The following is an 18,507-nucleotide window of genomic DNA, read 5'->3' as shown; positions in this document are numbered from 1 at the left end:
GGAATATCAGTAAGGGACAGGTCCTAGCTCTGAGATCCACTGCTTGTCCCACCAGTTCCTGGGGAGTCCAGTTTATTTCCAGATAAGGAGCCTTGAACATTTTTAATTTCCAGCTCTGAAGTGTCACAGTAATAGTGAAGTGTAGAGGTGATAGAGCTGCTCAAAAAAAGGCTGCCACCAGTATAGGAAATTGTTGGATTTCCTAGTTTGGTCCTTGGAATTGGCCTAGCAGTTTTGACTAAAACTATGCTTAAGCAAAAACTAAGCCAAGGCAAGCATGTGGCATGGAAAACTTCAGCCCACCCAGCTAGTTAGCAAAGTTACAAGCAGCTGAACAACAGGGTTCTGCAATGAAAAAGTGTCTGTACCAGAGCTATATGTCTATACCATGTTTACATGCACAAGGCACAGTTGTTGGTTTTTTATAGGAGCTTTAAAAGGTACTTTATAGTTTGCTTGCTGTGTTTTTAGGCATTTGAGAGCACCCTGAAGTCCTGGGAGGACAAACAGAAGTGTGAGTTGTCCCGACCTTCGTCTTTCTCTCTGCAACCAGAGATCATGTCTGAGGAAGAATCCACCCAGATCAACCAGTTTGGTCTAGCTGCAGGTGCTCTGATCCACAGGTGTGACTCGATTTGCTTTTAGTGAATAGAGCCTTCCTCTGGGTCCTGAAGTTCTTGTCCTACTTCCTGTTCCTGGAGATGCTCTTGCTCAATCTTAGCTTCTGCAGTGCTGGTCCGTGTCACTGGGAGCAGCATCGTTCACTATGCTCTGTCCCTGCTGCAGGAGGACTGAAGTTGAATAAACTTTCTTACGTCATTCTGGAGAGATGTTGCTTTTGTAAGCAAACATGGATCTCTTAATCCTGAAAGAACAAACCTCCTACCTTTGTATATAGATAAATTTTATCAGAGAAGAAACAAAAGCCTCTCTAGGAGCTCAGATGGCAAGCTGGGTTCTTGTAACCCTGGTGCCCAGCAGAGATTTCTGGAAGAAATCACTGTGTGCTCATCTCCTCATCCTTTAGCCAGGCATTCTGCTCCTTGGTCTGGGCATCTGAGAGAAAATTCCTAGAGTCACATCAGAGAAGGTTTAATTAAGCTGCCATAAGTGTACTGCTGCGTTTCACATCCCTGTGGCCATACTAAAATGTCTGGGTCATGTTTCAAACTGCTCCCACTTTATGTGCAGAATTGAGTATGCCCCTGGAGCTGTGCCTGTGTGTGCTCACTGTGGTGGGAGAGCTGCTCTGCTTTGCCAGAGGCTGTGCCTCCCGTGCTCTGTCCCTGCTCTCGGTGTTAGGAGGAGGTCCCCAGTCAGGAGAGATCTTCTGCTTTGAGCATTTGCTGATGCAAACTCTTAATTCTCTCTTCAGCATTCGGGAAATAGCCCAATCCTATCAGGACATGGAGCAGGAGCTTGCCCATGCTGTCAACGCCAGCTCCAAGTCTATGAACAAAGTCTACGCTAAATCCAAGTCTACAGAGGTACTTCACCCTTGACATCTCCCATTTTGTCTTTGCTCCATAACTCTTGGGGTTTCTTTCTGATTGACCAAAATAGACTTTATTCGGCTAAGACTTCTTCCTTTTGACTGCCCAGACCTCTGCACTTCCAGCCTTAACTTGGGTATGAACTGCTTCCCTGCAGGGTCTGAATGGCAGTCATGTTGTGGAGATGGTGAACAACGTCAAAGCCCTGCACAATGAGACAGAGCTGCTGCTGGCAGGCAAGATGGCACTGGTAAGGAGCACAAAGCAGGAGGAAAGCAGGCTCTCACTTTCCCCCTGTCCTGCTGTTGCCTTGGAAAGCAACATTTTCCTGTCTTGGGCTTCCTTGTCTTTGTAGCTTTGTAAGTCAGTGTAATATTATCATCCAGGAATTAGGGTGGTGTTGCCACATGAGCATGATGAGCAGTTAAGCTAGCTTCTGTGGGGTTTGGAGCTCAGAAAAGGTGAAAATTGTTAACTTGGGAACATCTGGACAGAGTGCCTGGTGTGCACTTCCTTTTAAAAGGAGGAACTACTTTGTTAGTTAGGGATTTCAAGGCAAGGGCCTGACTGGGTGTTCCACCATATGGCTTTCAACTCAGCTTTGCTTCCATTTCTGATGCAGCAATTAGATCCTCCACAGAAGGAGCAGCTCCAAGCAGCTCTGGCAGACATGGACCTCCAGCTGAGGAAGCTGGCAGAAATCCCTTGGCTGTGGCAGCTTATGGAGCCCTGTGATGAGGAGGTGAGGAGCACCAGGGCTGTTTTTCCCTAGTTGTTCTCTTTTTCCCTAGTTGGCTGTGAGTGTTTGACTTCCTGTGACTGTACAACTGATGTGAGAAAACATTATTAAAAAGGAAACTTGACTAAAGAAAGTAATTCCTGCTAAGATCCCTTGCCTGATGTGGGATGAACTTTCTCTGCTTCCTTTTCTTTCTTGATTAGAATGAGTTCAGAATTTTTTCCCCCTCTCTTACAAGGCCACAGAGCTTAGCTTGACAGTACTTGTTGTTCCTGGTTTATTCCAATCCATTTGTGACTCTCTGCCTGACTTTCCCTTTGTGTTCCTGCAGAACCAGATGCTGGATTATTCTAAACGCAGCCGCAGCGGCAAATTCCGCCTGGTGACCAAGTTTAAAAAGGAGAAGAACAACAAAAATAAGGAGACTTATAGTAGCATGGGATTGCCGGGTACCAAGTCTGCTCATTCACTGTGTCTCTCTGTCACATCAGTGTGGTCACACCACTGTCTGTTGTCTGTTTCCTTGCACATTCTCTCCTCCTATTTCACATGCATCTCTCTTTTCTTGGAGGTCTAGTCTGTCTTTTTCATGTGGCAAAGTAGCTTATTGTTCCATGTTTTGCGTTGTGGTCTCCCGCTACCATGCAGACATTCCTGAGCAGGAACAGGAGGTACCCTCTGAAGAATTCCCCTCACATCCTACAGATATTTCATGGGGTGCTTAGTGAGGTGAATTTGAGGGTTTTGGCATTTTAGGTATCGACATGACTGTGAGGCCCAAGTCCGCATATCTCCAGTCTTTTCATTGCTGATTCTCTGTGATACAGGAAATTATGGTTTTCTCATTGATTCACCTTCAGGCTTTAATCAAGTTTCATGTCTAATTGGCTGGGGATCAGCATCACCACAGGTGCGCCCTGAACTGTTAATCCTACTGGTCAGTAGATGAAAACTGTCTATGAATCAGCAAATTGCTATTCAAGACACTTTTTCTCCAGATTGGGTTGTTGATTTTTGGGTTATGCTCTCCTTACAAAGGCTTTCCTCTAAAATTCACAAATACTGAATTGGAAGTTTCTGTGGGCTCCTGGGTCCTGTTCTCTGCCATGGAGTTGTACATTCAGTCTCCATCTGTCTGACTGGCTGGTGTTCATTCACTGCCTCCCAGACCTTGGGAACTTTCTTACTCTCTTAGTCAGAGGCTGTGCAAGAAGGTAGAAGTCTAAACTCTTCCTTTCTCCCTCAGACATAGGGGAGAGATGTTGTCATTGTGATTACTGAGCACAAGTGGTTGTACACAACAGTAAATTAACCTGTGCTTGATTCTTCATATGTTTTATGAGTCTGTTGGTTTATACACAGTGGAATATCAATTAATTTACTCTTACTAAGAGTTGGTTGATATGAGCTCTGAACAGCTACAAGTTGGCAGTTCAGTAGAGACAGTTGTGAGCACATCTGCTCTGTGAGGTGACTTTAAAAAACATATCCAGTCCCATCAAAACAACCGTGCACTTCCTCCTGACTGTACTGCAGCAGACCTCTGAGTAAGAGAATGCTTCTTGTCCTTCTCTGCCCTACCTCCTTTGTTTGAGATTGTAGTGCTGCCAGTCCTTGCCCTCCCCTTGGTTTGAGGCTGTGGTCCTGCTTGCCCTTCTTCTCCAGCACTGAGTGCTGTGGTGTCCTCATCTCTCACTGTCTTCTGGGATTCTGGGTACTCAATGCACTCCTGCTTTTCCATCTCTAACAGTTCACCTCTGGGGAACGGAGGAGGTTGCGGCCTGGCTTGAGCATCTCAGTCTTTGTGAGTATAAGGATATCTTCATCCGGCATGACGTCCGGGGCTCTGAGCTCCTGCACCTCGAACGGAGGGACCTCAAGGTACTTTCATGACTGGCTCATGAGCAATAGCCAGCTGCATCTGCATGACCTTGTGTGCTGAATGTGCTTGGAAGTGGTTTGCCTGCTGTGCATTCCAGGTGCCTTGGCAAGATGAATGGGTTCATTGCAGCCTCGTTTTATTTTCTCACCAGTTCAGGTCACTGCTGGTTTATAAGAGCAGGGAGGTAGAAGAGCTAGTTGAGGGACCAGTTATCCAAGTCTGCCACAGCCTCCTGGAGTTGTGATACAGTCCAGCACGCAGGTTGGGGATAGTGTTCTTGAGAGTCTCTGATTTTAATGATGGAAGTTTTCAACTTGTCAGCTACTGTACCATCTTTGCAGAACATGCTGTCATTGGGAAAATTTGTTTCTTATCATGCAGTGACTGGAAAAATAGATCAATGCACTTTGTTACAAGAAAAAATGTGGTCGTGGACTTTGATGAGGCTGCTAAATGGAGAGAATCTTTTTAAATAGTGCTTAGCAACCACATTTCACAACTTTTCATCTCCTCACCACTGTCTCTACAGAGAGAAATTGAAAGTGGGTTCTTTGCATGTGCAAGAGACTTGTGTCATCATTCTGGTAACTTGCATAGGGCAAGAAAACACTCTGTTGTGTAGCAAGCAGTATGTGGCATTTGTTGAATGCCCCATGGATCTTATTTGTGATTTTGACCATCTTCCCATTCTGAGGTTTGCTGTAACCTGTGTAGCTGATCCTTCTGCATGCCATCCAGCTACAGCCTGTGTTTTGTTGCATGGTACCCAGTTATTTGATGTGACTGGTTGGTTCTTCCTGCATGTTTTGGCTATACTAGATTAGGTCCTTGAGATCTGTGTGCTCTTCCTGTTCTCTCAGCCTTTCACAGTCAAAGCAATTTGCATTTCTGGCCAACGGTCTGCAGTTGTTTCTCTGCACTGCTCTGTGCCTGCTCTGTGTTCCTTACCCTGTCGTGCTCTGGTAGCTTTTGGACCTGTGGTTTGAGGTTCCTTATATAACCCTTAGGTTTGTAATTTTTCCGGTTGGTTTTCTCCTCTCTTTAACTGACTGACTAGTTTGTAACCACTGCTTGGCCACCTGGAGTTTCCCCCAGCCTTTGTCCTAAGGTAAGGTTTTCTCTATTCTTCCAGGACCTGGGTGTGACCAAAGTGGGTCACATGAAGAGGATACTGCACGGGATCAAGGAGCTGAGCCGGAGTACTCCTGCCAGCGAGGCTTAGCCTCTGTTTTCACAGCCTGTGTCTACCATTCCCCCTAACTGCACAGCAGTCACCTCACAGAGCAGGTGTGCTCACAACTGTCTCTACTTGAACATTCTCTATTCTTCCAGGACCTGGGTGTGACCAAAGTGGGTCACATGAAGAGGATACTGCACGGGATCAAGGAGCTGAGCCGGAGTACTCCTGCCAGCGAGGCTTAGCCTCTGTTTTCACAGCCTGTGTCTACCATTCCCCCTAACTGCACAGCAGTCACCTCACAGAGCAGGTGTGCTCACAACTGTCTCTACTTGAACAGCCAACTTGTAGCTGTTCTCATATCAACTCAACCAAGCATGGTGCCTGGGGGGTCCGGCTCCAGCCAGTGGAGAGACACCTCAGCCGCGGTCGGCAGAGCCTCCTGCAAGAGAACTCACTTGCTGTTTGAAGAGCCATGTCCTCCGGCGTGGGAAGTTCTGGTTCCAGTGACAGTGCAGGACTCCTGAGAATTGCAACACAGCTACCTTTACTGGATAACTTCATCACAGTAGAATTATTCAGGGCAAAAGATACATTGGCCAGTCTTAGTTCAGGAGCATCTGACAGTCTTTTCAGACCCAAAACTTTCCTGCTCATCTGTGTGTCACACCTGTATTTAGAGCATTTGAGTGTGGCAAAGCTTGTCCTTGTGTCTTGCTAATCCCTTTTTAATGCACCTGTAGTTGCATGCGATTTTTATCTGAAATTCAAAGCCAGTACAGACCTCTTCTGGTGAATATCCAATGATCCTCACTCACCTATGCCTTGCAACAAACAATGCATGTGGTTCAGACAGTGGTTTGCACCAGCTCCTGGGGCCTTCCACTGGGCCTGGCTCTGCTCTTCCAGCCAGTGGCAGTGGTACAGCCTTTAGGTTTTCAGGCATCACAAGCAATTGTTCAGAAATTCCTGGCAGTAAGAAAAAGCAAAATTCTGGAGAGCCAAAAGTTTATGGGAGATCAGATCTGGCATTCTCTCTTCTGAATTCATCTTCAAGAGATCAGATGAAAGGGAGAGGAACCCTAACAAGCTGTTTGGGCTGCACAAGAAAAATAATGTAATGGAATGAGATATGGGACAATGTGCTCCATCTTGGTGGATGGAGCAGCATGACTGGCAATAGCCAGGAGTGGCTTCCTGCCCATTTAGTGCCACTTGTAACAGAGCTGTTTCTTTATTTCAGCTTGTGGTGCAGAAAGCTATTTCTGTTGCAAAAGATGTGATTTTTCTCTAGTACTTGCATCTTTTCACCTATCTTGGTTTTTGCAGCTTTTTCCACCTTGCTTCTCTCTTGCTGCCTTGCTCCTCCACTCCAAAGTGGATACCAAAAGATGAGGGTGGCTCAGTCCTCCTGGGTTGTACCCCTGAGAGAGACACCATGTGCTGTCAAACATCAGGCTCCTGTAAGAGCACCAGGAAGGAGATTTGTTAGTGAGCAGATGAGCACCACAGTGAAAACTGGAGTATGTTGATAAATTGCCTTTGGTACCATCAACAGTGGAGCATGGGAAGATGTGTGTCTCTGAATCAGAGTTTCTAGATGCTCTTCAAATTTTGGCTGTTCTGCCTGACACCCAGTTGGTTGACCATTAAAGCCCAAGACCAGCATGTACAGTTACATCACCATGTTTATTATCACTGCGAAGGGAATTTGAGACCGTTCAGTGCTGTAAAGCTTGGGAAACAGCAGAATTTTTTAATTTGTCATTTTGTATGTATTTATTTGTTTTATTGCGGAGTGGCACCTGATTATGGCTGCAGACAGAAAAGGCTGCATACACAGTGGCATCAAAGACAATTTACTTTCTTTGTAAGGATCTTTATCAAATTGATATCACTTCTCTAGTCTAACAACAATAAGTCAAGTTATTTTATGTAAACACTTGTCAGTTTAAAAAGGTTATGGGCTTTATTTAATGCTCTCTATGATTTCATCAAGGATTATTCTGACTCTCTCTATCAGTTCAAAGGGATTCATCATTCACCCACGAGTCTTCTCTCGGCCTAGTGAGTGACAGGGTTTGCTCCTGAGAAGGTCACAGAAGGCTAAATATGCTTGATCCAGCTAGAAGCATTTCTGGTACAAATACTGTGGGAACTGATCAAGAACTGTGTTCAGTCTTGCCCTGAACTTGTTATCCTATCTGTGCACTGGCAGTTGCTTCCATAGCTGTATGTTTGGTTGATCAGTAACAGCCCCCTCCCCACTCTATTGAATTCTTGAGGGATCAGACAAGTAAGAATTGCAGACATACTGGATTTTCCCACTTGCTTGTTGAGGCACAGAGCAGAGTCTGCATGAAAAGGAAGGGAAACCTCCACTGAGGAGAGCTCCAGGGTGCAGCCACCCATGTTTGCTGGTGACAGCATGGTGCCCACTGCCTACCCCAGGAATGAGGGACATCCATGTGCCTTCCCAGGAGAGTGCAGTGGCAAGCAAGGCAGGTGATAACTCTGGAGAAGAGGTGAGGTCTGTTTTTCTTCCTCTGTGTAGTGAAGAAACTGTTCTTGCTGTGAACTTTCTCCAGGCAACCTCATGGTTAAAGATGCATAAACAATAGGCACTTGTCTTGCTTGCATAATCTCTGGGGTATGCAATTCTTGCCTCCATAGAAACAGCTCCTCTCTGCACAACAGAGGAATCCAAAGAGTTTCTACTACAGGCATGTTCCTTAATCTGTGCCATATCTTCCAAGGCCTTGTGGCCATTAGCCATCTGCTATGAGTGTTGATGCCTGCACAGACCCATCTTCATTTATTGTGCTTTTATGATCTGCATGTTGATGGGTTCAGATCTTTTTTATGTACCTGCACATTTATCAAGGTGTTCCCAGCCAGTATTTTCCTTCTGTTGCTTGTTGGAGGCAGGGAGAGAGTTTCATCTTCTTTTAAGAGCTAGAAAATAGGATCCATGTTTAACCTGAGTGCCTTTCAATATTTATTAAGGTATAGATCCAATAAAGTGGTTATAGCTCTGTGTGTCTCACTGGGAATAGTGCAGATTTCTGTTGCAGAGATTTTGTGAATAGACAAAGAGAATTTGTGTCAAAAATCAGTGAGAGCTGTCTGCAAAGTAGGGACCAGGCTGAACTCCTGGCTACATTATTCCGAGTTCCTCTTCTGCATCTGATAGTTATTTGTGGGAGAGAAACTCGGGAAAGACAGTAAAAATTCTGCTGCTTTCTCAAAATAAGAGACAGCAGTCTCAGGTGAAACATCACCTTGAGAGAAGCTAGAACTGCACATGCCACACAGGTGTTTAGTCTCTTATAAAACCAGAGCTCCTGTGAAAGCCACGCGGCACCTTCTGCTCGTCAACCCTCACCCTTGGCAGTGGCTGCAGTGAGCTGGGCATAGGGTTTCTTCTGCTAGGAAGAGGTTTCAGTCCATTATCTCACATTCTGGCACCATCCTGGATATTTAGTGGCAGATTCTGGGGAATGCTGTTGGGATAAGTGGGGACTCGAGGGAGGTTTGGCCCATGAAGCAGCTGTCAGCAGGGCCCTGCTCTGGGCTACCTTTGGCAGGGCTAATACAGCCCTTCTGCTTTGGCTTGTGGGACCTTGTCCCCCACTGCAGCAGGAGCCAGCTCTGGGCAACCAGGGGTGCTGGCCTGGCAGAGCTGGGCACCCTAGAGCCTCTAGCTTTACCAAGGCCTCCACTGCCAGTCCCCGTCTCTCTCGTACGGAGAGCTTTGTTCATTGTTCTAGCATTGTTTCAAACTGTGCATACTATCGATGTGATTTTAACAGAGACTGTTTACACAAAATATTTTGTATCCTAAGATGTGTGTACTGTAAAAAGAAAAAAGGAAAAGGATGAAAAATGATGTTTTTCTACAGCTGTCAGCAGTGACTGCATGTCTGTATCATTGTCCACCCACCGTTGTTCCTCAGGGGTCTCCCCGCCGTTCCTGTGATTCTATCAAAAGAATAGGGAAGCAAGTGAATCCCTGTATAGTCTTGGGAAGAAGGTTTTGTGCCTTAAGAATGGGGCCTGCTTCCCTCCTATTTATTGTGTTAATTTATACAGTGATTACCATGGAAATGTCTCTTGTAATTTTTTTTTGTACATAGTTTACCGTTGATCGTTGTAAATAAGTTTTTCTTGTATATAAAGTAAACATGTTTCTGAGCTTCCAGGAAGGATTCTCTGTTACTGGTTTCATTGTGTGAGAGGGCTGCTGTGCCCATCTGGTGGGAACCAGCTAATAAAAACCTGTGCTGTGATCAAATGGCTTTATCCTGACTCGCATCAGAAGCTCAGAGCTGTTCCTTAGAGAGGAGCAAAATGGTCAATGTGAGTGTTGTAGGCCAGTTTTGTAGCATTTTTTGTGTTGGCTTCATTGGCACAGAGTAGAAGACATCTGGTAGGGGTTTTTTTTGTTGTTAGTTCTATCTTGCAGTGAACAAATGATGTTTTCAATGTGGTTGCTCTACTGGTGCTTATCCTGGTCATAGCTCTGTTGCCTACAAACCCACGGCTAGATGGGAAGACACTGTCAGAAACTCAGCAAAGTGTGTGTAGTTACCTCCATGTGCTTGTAGACCTCTCACCTGGTGGTGTGTCCCCGGCCATGGTGGCACAGTACCAGGATGAGAGAAGAGCACTTGTTCTCTCCTCCACTTGGGCCTCTGTGCACTCAGTTTATTGCAGGCAGTGTATACAGTGACTGGAGTAAATGAAAGTGCATTTACAGGGATGTGGGAAAAGTGAATTTTCTCATTAAATATAGAAACTGAATGCCATAAAATGACACCTGTAAACTTGAAACTAAAAGATTTGGAGATGTTTGTGTGAGCAACCCATGGAGTGGATTGTGGTGAGCTTTCTATTCCATCTGCACAGTTTGGTGTGTTCATAAGATCCTGACAAGAAACTTCCAGCAGATTAATTTAAGTTGAGGATGTTTGTAGAGTTCCACAGTGCTGCTGAAAAGTAGATGGAAAGTAACTGAAAATGGTTATGAATATTTTCTGTGTGAAAAGCACTTTGTACTTGATAGTTAAACAGAAGTTTGCAGAGAATAGCTTATGTGACAGGCACATGAGAAATCATACTACTGCTATATACTGTTGCAAGAAGAAAATGATGAAACTAGTCATTGAAATCTTAGTTACCTAGAGCAGAAATAAGGAGAAAAGAAAAATGACTGCGTTTACTCACACACACACACACCAGGCCTGAGTGTCAGGCTCTGCTTTAAGTGGCACTACAGGGAACAAGCAAAGAAAGCAACACCAGAGACAGAAGATGTTCTTACTCCTCTGAAACAGGTAATTCATTTTGGTGGGTTTTTTTAATTATATGGCAGAAGCCAGTAGCAAAAAAATCATTGCCCCACTCAGTGCATCATTACTGGGATGTCACACCACCTGCTCAGGGCTACCATCCTCTTGGTTTGGTTGGTAACTACCCAGTGGACCTGGGGAGGGTGGAGTGGGTTGGAAGGGAGATGAGTTTATTTCTTTTAAAAACAATGTATTCTGCTGCTGTTTCCCTTGTTCTAAGAGTCATTGGGTTGGGAAGGTTTATGTGTTTGGCTTTTTGAATAGAGCATGAAGCATCTGGAGAGTTGAGAAGTCAAGGAGATCTGCTCCCATTGAGTGGGCAGCACTGCAGACAGCAGTTTTAGAAGCAGGCCTGCCATTCCTGACCCCTGAAGCAGCTGCAGAGTCAGGAGGTAAAGCCCTTGTTTGGCTGCTCTGTGGTTGGGATGTGTAACTGTGCACCCCCAGCTGGGCCTGGAGTAGCTTGATGTGTCTAATTCTCATGTGGGCAGAATGAAAAGGTTCTGAGCCTGCAGAAAGGAACATTTCACATTGATAACAGCTAAAAGATTTATAGCAGTTATCTAGCAACTTCTGTCTGAAGAGTTCCAGCACTTTGGGGGCTTACCAAGTGACCTGGGAGGTGTAAGTTTCCCTTCAGGAGAAAGGGAGAGGTGGGGCAGTTTGTGTATGAGCTAAAAAACACACCACTTCTGTTGACCTCAGGATAGCACACAAATCTGTTGTGGCCAGTGGCTTTGGGGAGTAGGGAAGGGGCTGGCCTCAGCCCTCTTGTCCTCCTCCTCCATGGGCAGGTTGGCCCATGGGCTGAACTGCCAGGGGAGGAGGTGGAGCAAGTGTCTCTCTCTTGGCAAAGGCTGTGCACAGCTGCAGCACCAGTGGGTGTGAGCACATCCCAGCCAGGGAAGTAACAGGCAGCTTGCTTTGCATGGGTTGTCAGATTCCTCTTGCTCCCAGGCTGAAAACTGGATTCACAGCAGCACTTCCCAAGCAGTCCACTGAGGATGTGGTGTCCCCTGCCTCCCTGCACATGTGCTTTCCACTGAGAGTGTTCCTGTGCCCCTCTGAGCTGTGCAAAACCTTGGCCTCCAAGGACCTTATATTTTAAGAAGAGTAGCCCAAGGAGACTTTGCTGTAGAAGAGGCAAAAGGAGAGCATTTTACATTTTTTGTACACAGGAGAAAGAAGAGAAACAAAGTGTGCACTCTGGTGTGCTCTGTCCCTTCAGGTTGTGAGGGAGGTATCTTTAAGCTGTGAAATTTGAAAGATCTGTGACACTTTTTGCTTCAGGGAGGTGATTTCCTTTGATTATTGATGCCTGTTCATAAGACAGTGTGAGTCAGAACTCTCCACAGTGTTAATTTAAATGATGTGGAGCCTCTGTCTTGCCATTCTCTTGTGAAATTTCCATTTTCTCCTCTTCATCCTCTTGTGACCCTCCTCAGAAATATCCCTGTTCTTTTCACTGGAAAGCAGTGAGCTCAGCACTGTCAGTGTGTACATTGGAATGGTTCCCTGGTGTGCAACACTGGGCAAATCTGGAAGTACCTTGGTGCCTCATGGCTCAGGGGGGTTAGTGGCTTTGGCTGTTTGGTGGTGGAACCTTTGATGAAAGGTGAAGTGAGAGAACTCTTAAAAATTGTAGTGTGTCCCTTTTGGGAGAAGATCGTAGGATCTCTCTCAAGCTACATCAGCACTGGGTGGATGCACTTAGAAACTTATAAGTCTTTTCTACTTGCCAGAGAATCCAAAGGAAAAAAACCCAAACATTTAAAAAGGTAGAGTGGGTCCCTCAGCTGTTTCACTTTTCCCCTGTGTAAATTGTCAAGCTCCCCCTGAGCACTGTTTGTTTAATGACTGAAAAGAAAGCACTTCATGTCACTCCAAAGAGTAAATATCTGAAGTTATGGATTAACTCGGTTCCAGCAGAGCTCATGGTGGAAGAATAGATCACGCTGATTCCGACTGAATAAACCAGTAAGTGCTTTGCGAGTATCCTTTGGGATTTCCAAGTACAGTTTGCTTTCATGGAGCTTAAATCTTCTCAAAAACGTGCGGTAACAAGGGGAGGATGTTGGGGCAGACAAGAAGTGTTCTGGGAGAGCTGCTGATGACTTCAAGGGAACAAGCAAACCAGTCTGGAGGGACTGGTGAGCGGCTGCTCCAGAGCAGAGGACGGAGAAAGTCAGAGCACGACAGCATTCAGTGAGGGAGCTGTTTTGTGCAAAGGAAGTGAAAGGCCTGGCTGAACAGGCTCAGCAGTGTGCTCCTGTTCACACCTGTCTTCTCCTCAGGTGACTCCTGCTGCAGCATGTGGAAGCTCCTCACCATAGGGCTGCTCCTGGCTGCCTGCCCTTCACGGGTCTGCAGCACCTCAAGTAAGTTTTTGCTTTAGAAATAGCCTTCACCCTTTCCCAGTCGCTTTAAGGGTATTTCCTGCTCCTCTGTCAGTGAGAGGGAGTGGCTGGAATTGTTCCCATTAGGGGGGTTTGGATTCCTCTAGCAGCTGACAGGCAGTGCTGGGCTGTGCCAGCTACCTGGTTCCAGCCCTCCTGAGCCCCAGGAGCTGTCTGAGAACCACAGTGTGAGGCTGGACCTTGCTGAGAGCCACAGAGTGAGGCTGGACCTTGCTGAGTACCACAGAGTGAGGCTGGACCTTGCTTCTGTTGCACAGCACGGACAGCTTGTGGTGTCCAGGGTGGCCCCTCTTGCACTGGACATGGCTATTGCTCTGATAAGTGTCCTCTGGCAAGCACCACTACCCATTTTCAGCCAGCTCTTTTCTCTGCATGTGCTTTCACATTTTTGCTTCCAGTATTTTACAGCTCTAAAGATGCAAACCGAGTGCTGAGGATCCAGAAGCGAGCCAACTCTTTTCTGGAGGAGCTCAAACCAGGCTCTGTGGAGCGTGAGTGCAGGGAAGAGCTCTGTGACTTTGAGGAAGTCAGTGAGATATTTGAAACCAAGGAGGCAACAGTAAGTTGTTTTTTTTAAGGAGTGAGGGACTTCATCAATCTTGTTCAAATATTGCAACCCAGGGCATAGGAGATGTTGTTGTCAGCACTGAACATGAATCATTCCCAACTCCTAAGGCATAGGGATGGTTTTGAATGTAATTGTGTTACAAAGTTTGCCTAGTTACCACCTGTATGGGCCACAAAACTTGGCTGCTCATGCATGTCCCACCTGACCTAATGGTGAGGTTTAGGTCTCAGCCAAATAATCCCAATCCTTGCTTGACCCTGTTGGCTAGTCTTGCTGCCACTGAGTTTTTCCCAGTCCTTCCAGTCCTTTGCCCCCTGTTGTCCATTTGCCAGCCCTGGTTGCCTTTCACTGTATCTCCCCAGTTTCCCAGTTGTGCCTGGCAAACATTTCTCTCGCCACTAGGTTCTCTTTCCTTCCCCAAACCTCATGTGTTCAATTGAGCACAACCTTTATTGTCAACATCATTGATTCCTGACCCTTTCCACACTCAGTTGTTGTCTTGGCTTGGGCTTCTTTTTACTGTGTTGAGCAGAGTAGGCTCTGACAGCACAGGATGACCCAATCCTTGCTGCCCCTCAGACCCCAGAGTGGAGAGGGGCCCACGATTTGTCTGCCTGGGCACAAGTGAACTGTGCACTCAGCAACTCAGGTGCCTTCCCTGGCAGTGAGTGACCAGAAAACAGAGAAGCTGTGGGGATATCAAGGGGCTGTGGTGCTGGTGGGTCTGCAAGTAGGGCAGGGGGGATTCGTGCTGAGTATAGGCAGTGCAGGATCATTTGGCCAGTTACTTGTGCCAGTCATTATGCTGGAGAATGAGACTGATGCTGTTGACCAAGGTGCTGTGCTTTGTTGGCCACGACCATGATGTATTTGAAATCCCTCACTTGTTAAAAATGGTTTTCTCACCTTAATATGATTTTTTTTCTCCACAGCTAGGTTTTTGGTCCATATATGTAGGTGAGTAAAAGACTTTGCTAATCATTTCTCTGTGCTTCCTCAAGAGTAACTGGTACTCATCCTTCCTCTGCCATGTGTTACATTCTGAGTCAAGTTCTCATTCTCTCCTATATGGAGTGTGCAAAGAAAGATTTCCTGTTCTATCATCCAAGCAGCCTTCCTAAAACACTTGAGGTGCACCTGTGCCTGGCATCAGTCATCTCCCCAGAGCTAAGGCACTGGTGAAAAGTGCTCTCTGCTGCTCTAACCTGCCTGGCATGGTCTAAAGAGGAAACCCAGCTCTGCAGTAACCTGCTGCTGCCCTGCCTCAGGTGTTGCTCTTTTTTCCTCCTCTGCCCACTCCACTCACTGCAGCTGTAACTGAGAACCCAAACAGATGCCTCTGTCTCTGGGCTAGCACCATGGAGGTGTCACCACTCAGTGACAGAAACCGTGGGTGATGTTTGGGAATCTGGAGAGGGTCTGTTTGTGTTGATGTTGGATCTGTGAGCTCTGTATGATTCAGGGCCTGATTTTCCTGCTTCTGTTTCAGATGGAGATCAGTGTAAGCCACAGCCTTGTTCCAATGGGACCTGCAAGGACAGTATTGGAAAATTTTCTTGCATCTGTAACCAAGGCTGGGAGGGGGAGTTGTGCAATTATGGTAATGCTGCATTTCATCCACTATAACATGACATTCTTTGTGGCAAGGAGCTCTGTGCATTAGGGATTGACACTTTGGTCACTGCACAGCACACTTACTTCCTTTGCTAGTGTGATTTCTCTCTTGCTTCATGATGTGGTAAGAGGTTTACCTGTGCTTATCTAAAGCAAAATTCACTTTGTGTTGCCATGGGAGAAGTCTGGAGATCAGAGATATCCAAATTTTGGACAAATCCTGGAAATAGCTCTGTAAAGCAGAGGCTTCAGTTGCTTCAGAATTGTCAGCACAGGGATGATGATGGGGTATTTAAATACAGGGAAAGTACAATCCACTGCAAATACCTGGTTGTCATTGCTGTGACAATTTCTTTCTTGGACAATAGCTGGATAACATATTTAGGGACGAACATTATATGTCACACTTTGTGCTGACTCGTTTGTAGTGAGGGGTTGGTTTTTTTTCTCTTCTCTGGTCTAACTGCCCTGACAGTGATCCATTTTCTCCATCTCCCCACTGCCTGGTTCTGGACCAAGGTCTGTTGCTGTCTCAGAGCCATTAAAGTCCACAACTGTCATCCCAAATCTATTGACAGCTGTTGCCCCTTGAATCACAGTGTCACTTTGCCACCTTACCTTCCTGTGACTCTGACTTTGCAGTTTCTCACGTCTCTCCTGCTGTTCCTTTTTCCTGCAGAGGTCAAATACACCAACTGTTCCGTGGATAATGGGGGATGTGAGCATTTCTGCAGGGATGACCCTGCCAACCAGCGCCGCCTGTGCAGCTGTGCATCAGGGTACCAGCTGATGAATGACCACACCAAGTGCAAACCTGTAGGTAAGAGGAGAAACGTCTGTGGTCCAGGTTTGACAGAGATTGTTAAATGGAAGTAAGAGAGATTTATGGGAGAATTGTCTGCAGTGTGCTTTGTACTGGCTTTCAAAATATCTATGTCACACAGAGTAATTCTGTGCCTGCATTTCCCAACTCCATACCCACTTTATGGCCCTTAATCTGTGTTTGCTTCATGGAGACAAAGAGGGGAGTCAGGAGAGTACCCCCTCTGCCAAGCACTGAGGGACTTCCATGTAGCCTCTGATCAGTATTGCCTAGGTTAGAGACAGAGGGAGTGCTCTAGGAAGAGGTTTTGTATTGGGTGATCATCTGGGCTTTGCTAGTGAACTTCTCTGCACCTCCTGCAGTGGAGTTCCCCTGTGGAAGGGTGAAGGTAGACCTCATCGAAGCCAAAGCAGACTTCAATATTCGGCTCATTGAGGGAACAGCTGGAAGAAGAGGAGGCAGCCCTTGGCAGGGAAGGAGAAAAGAGTTCTCTTCCCGAACAGCTCTGCCTGCCCAGCTGCTCCAGAAAGGCTCCTACATTGCTAGTGGTGGTGTCACATGAAGCTAAAATTCCATTAGCTTAGCTTTTTCAAAAGCAACCCTGTTGGAGTAGCAGGAAACAATAGTTTGCTATCTGTTAGGACTCTTGACCTTGTCACTGTTGCCAAGTTTTTTGTCTTGCCTTGCCAACCCTGCCAAGAGAGGGGATGGTGCTGATGCTCACCTACTGTTTCTCCATCCTGGGGAAAGCTACTCAATCCCTGCAACATGTACTGTGTGATGTGTGCTCCAGCTCCCTTAACAGCCTTATGGTGGGAGTGGGAGCTAATCTCCTCCTTTCTTATAAGCCTTGTCTGTCATAAATTGAAGTTAGCAGATTTAATCAGCAAAATATGCCTTGGCAGGTTGGGATATTGCAGAGAAAGAGGAGACCTCGCAGAGCTTATCATGGAACTAATGAATTCAAATAGTCAGGGCTTGGTTCTCTTGGACATTAAGGCCCTTTTACACCGTAGCATGAGAGCTGCAGCCTGAGTGTTGCACTGTGTCTGGTGTGGGGCACAAGAATAATCCCCTCATTCGAGCTCTGTTCCAAAGATCTGAGCACACGGTGCTTCTTTGCAGTGACCAGAATCACCCCCTGCTGGGTGAAGACAGCCCTCATTCAGGAAGAACATTTAAAACCTCTTTGTAGGTGTTGTGCAGAGACCTTATTCATGGAGCTTTTGTCCCTTTGTGGGGCTTTGGCTTCGGTGAATGTGACACACTTTGGTGCTTGGTGCATCTGGGTATTTGACAGCCCCAGAGATCATGTAAGGTATTTTTGTGAGCCATGCTCCATGCAGTGTCACACCTCTTGTTTGTTGTTTCAGGTTCTGCTGCAAAATGCCAAAGGGCAGTTTGTGTGTGGGGGTGTTCTCATCCATCCATCTTGGGTCCTGACGGCAGCACACTGCGTGCCCACAGACAAGAGGCTCAAAGTAAAACTTGGTATGGAAAATCATCCATCCCTGTGGTTTAAACAGGACTGTCTCATTCCCAACGTTTACCCTCTCAGGGGAAAGACTAACAGATTCTGCAGACCAAAGTCCTTGGTTGTAGGAGTGAGCTGTCTGGCCCTTTTTAACAGTTTTGTAGCCATGATCATGTACTACAAACAGCAACCAAGAAGTCCTGAGCAGTCAAAGTGACCTTAAAATACAGGTGTAAGATTTCAGAAAGGCAGTCAGTCACCTTGATCTTACAAATCCTGACATTCAGGCACTGGCTGTGCAGCATAAAGCTCTTGTCCTGCTGCAGATGTCCTGCTTTGCAGTGTGCTTGCTCTCCAGCTTTTAATGCTGGCTCCAAGAAGGCTCTTTTCCTCCTGGAAAAGGTCTCTCAAGTTGCACAAGTATAATGAAATATGGAATCAGCAGAGCATTTTGGTTTCTCAGCTGATGACCAGAATCATAGGATCATAGAATCAACCTGGTTGGAAGAGACCTCCAGGATCACCCAGTCCAACCCTACCCTGGTTACTAGACCATGGCACTAAGTGCCACATCCAGTCTCATCTTCAAAACCTCCAGGGATGGTGCATCCATCCCCTCCCTGGGCAGCACATTCCAATGCCTGAGCACTCTCTCTGTAAAAAATCTCTTCCTAATATCCAACCTAACCCTCCCCTGGCAGAGCTTGAGTCTGTGCCCTCTTGTCCTCCTGCTGGTTGCCTGGGAGAAGAGCCTGACGCCCACTTGGTGCCTTAGACCAGAGCTCTAGGGCACTAAGTTGTTTAGTACTGCAGGTGTTAATGACTCAGGTAACTATGGAACATTTGCAGACTTGCCCATCTGGTAAAAGCACTGTTGCCTGTGAGCATAAAGTGAGCAAATGTCTGTATGGCAAGGGCTGTAAACCCACGCAGCACAGTGCTAAATCCCAGCATGATCCAGATGCTTTG

The 18,507-nt window shown here is 46.4% G+C and overlaps 2 protein-coding genes across 2 annotated transcripts in view; both read left to right on the top strand.

Annotated features, from left to right (window-relative positions):
* Nucleotides 1-5,336, top strand: part of DGKD (diacylglycerol kinase, delta 130kDa) — a 37,124-nt gene extending 31,788 nt beyond the window's left edge. The window contains exons 23-29 of the mRNA XM_009079397.1: nt 472-623; nt 1,376-1,487; nt 1,651-1,743; nt 2,116-2,235; nt 2,564-2,681; nt 3,983-4,113; nt 5,247-5,336. Coding sequence (XP_009077645.1) covers nt 472-623; nt 1,376-1,487; nt 1,651-1,743; nt 2,116-2,235; nt 2,564-2,681; nt 3,983-4,113; nt 5,247-5,336 — 816 coding nt within the window. The remainder of the gene's footprint in view (nt 1-471; nt 624-1,375; nt 1,488-1,650; nt 1,744-2,115; nt 2,236-2,563; nt 2,682-3,982; nt 4,114-5,246) is intronic.
* Nucleotides 5,337-12,953: 7,617 nt separating this feature from the next.
* PROC (protein C (inactivator of coagulation factors Va and VIIIa)) overlaps nt 12,954-18,507 on the top strand; it is a 6,156-nt gene continuing 602 nt past the window's right edge. Inside the window, exons 1-7 of the mRNA XM_009079396.1 lie at nt 12,954-13,020; nt 13,458-13,618; nt 14,560-14,584; nt 15,117-15,227; nt 15,921-16,061; nt 16,427-16,533; nt 17,435-17,590. Of these exons, the coding sequence (XP_009077644.1) occupies nt 12,954-13,020; nt 13,458-13,618; nt 14,560-14,584; nt 15,117-15,227; nt 15,921-16,061; nt 16,427-16,533; nt 17,435-17,590 (768 nt within the window). The remainder of the gene's footprint in view (nt 13,021-13,457; nt 13,619-14,559; nt 14,585-15,116; nt 15,228-15,920; nt 16,062-16,426; nt 16,534-17,434; nt 17,591-18,507) is intronic.

This window comes from Acanthisitta chloris, unplaced genomic scaffold (assembly GCF_000695815.1).
Source record: "Acanthisitta chloris isolate BGI_N310 unplaced genomic scaffold, ASM69581v1 scaffold19647, whole genome shotgun sequence".
NCBI lineage: Eukaryota > Metazoa > Chordata > Aves > Passeriformes > Acanthisittidae > Acanthisitta > Acanthisitta chloris.
The sequence above is the reverse complement of the archived record's forward strand: the minus strand, read 5'-3'. Positions and strand labels throughout refer to the sequence as shown.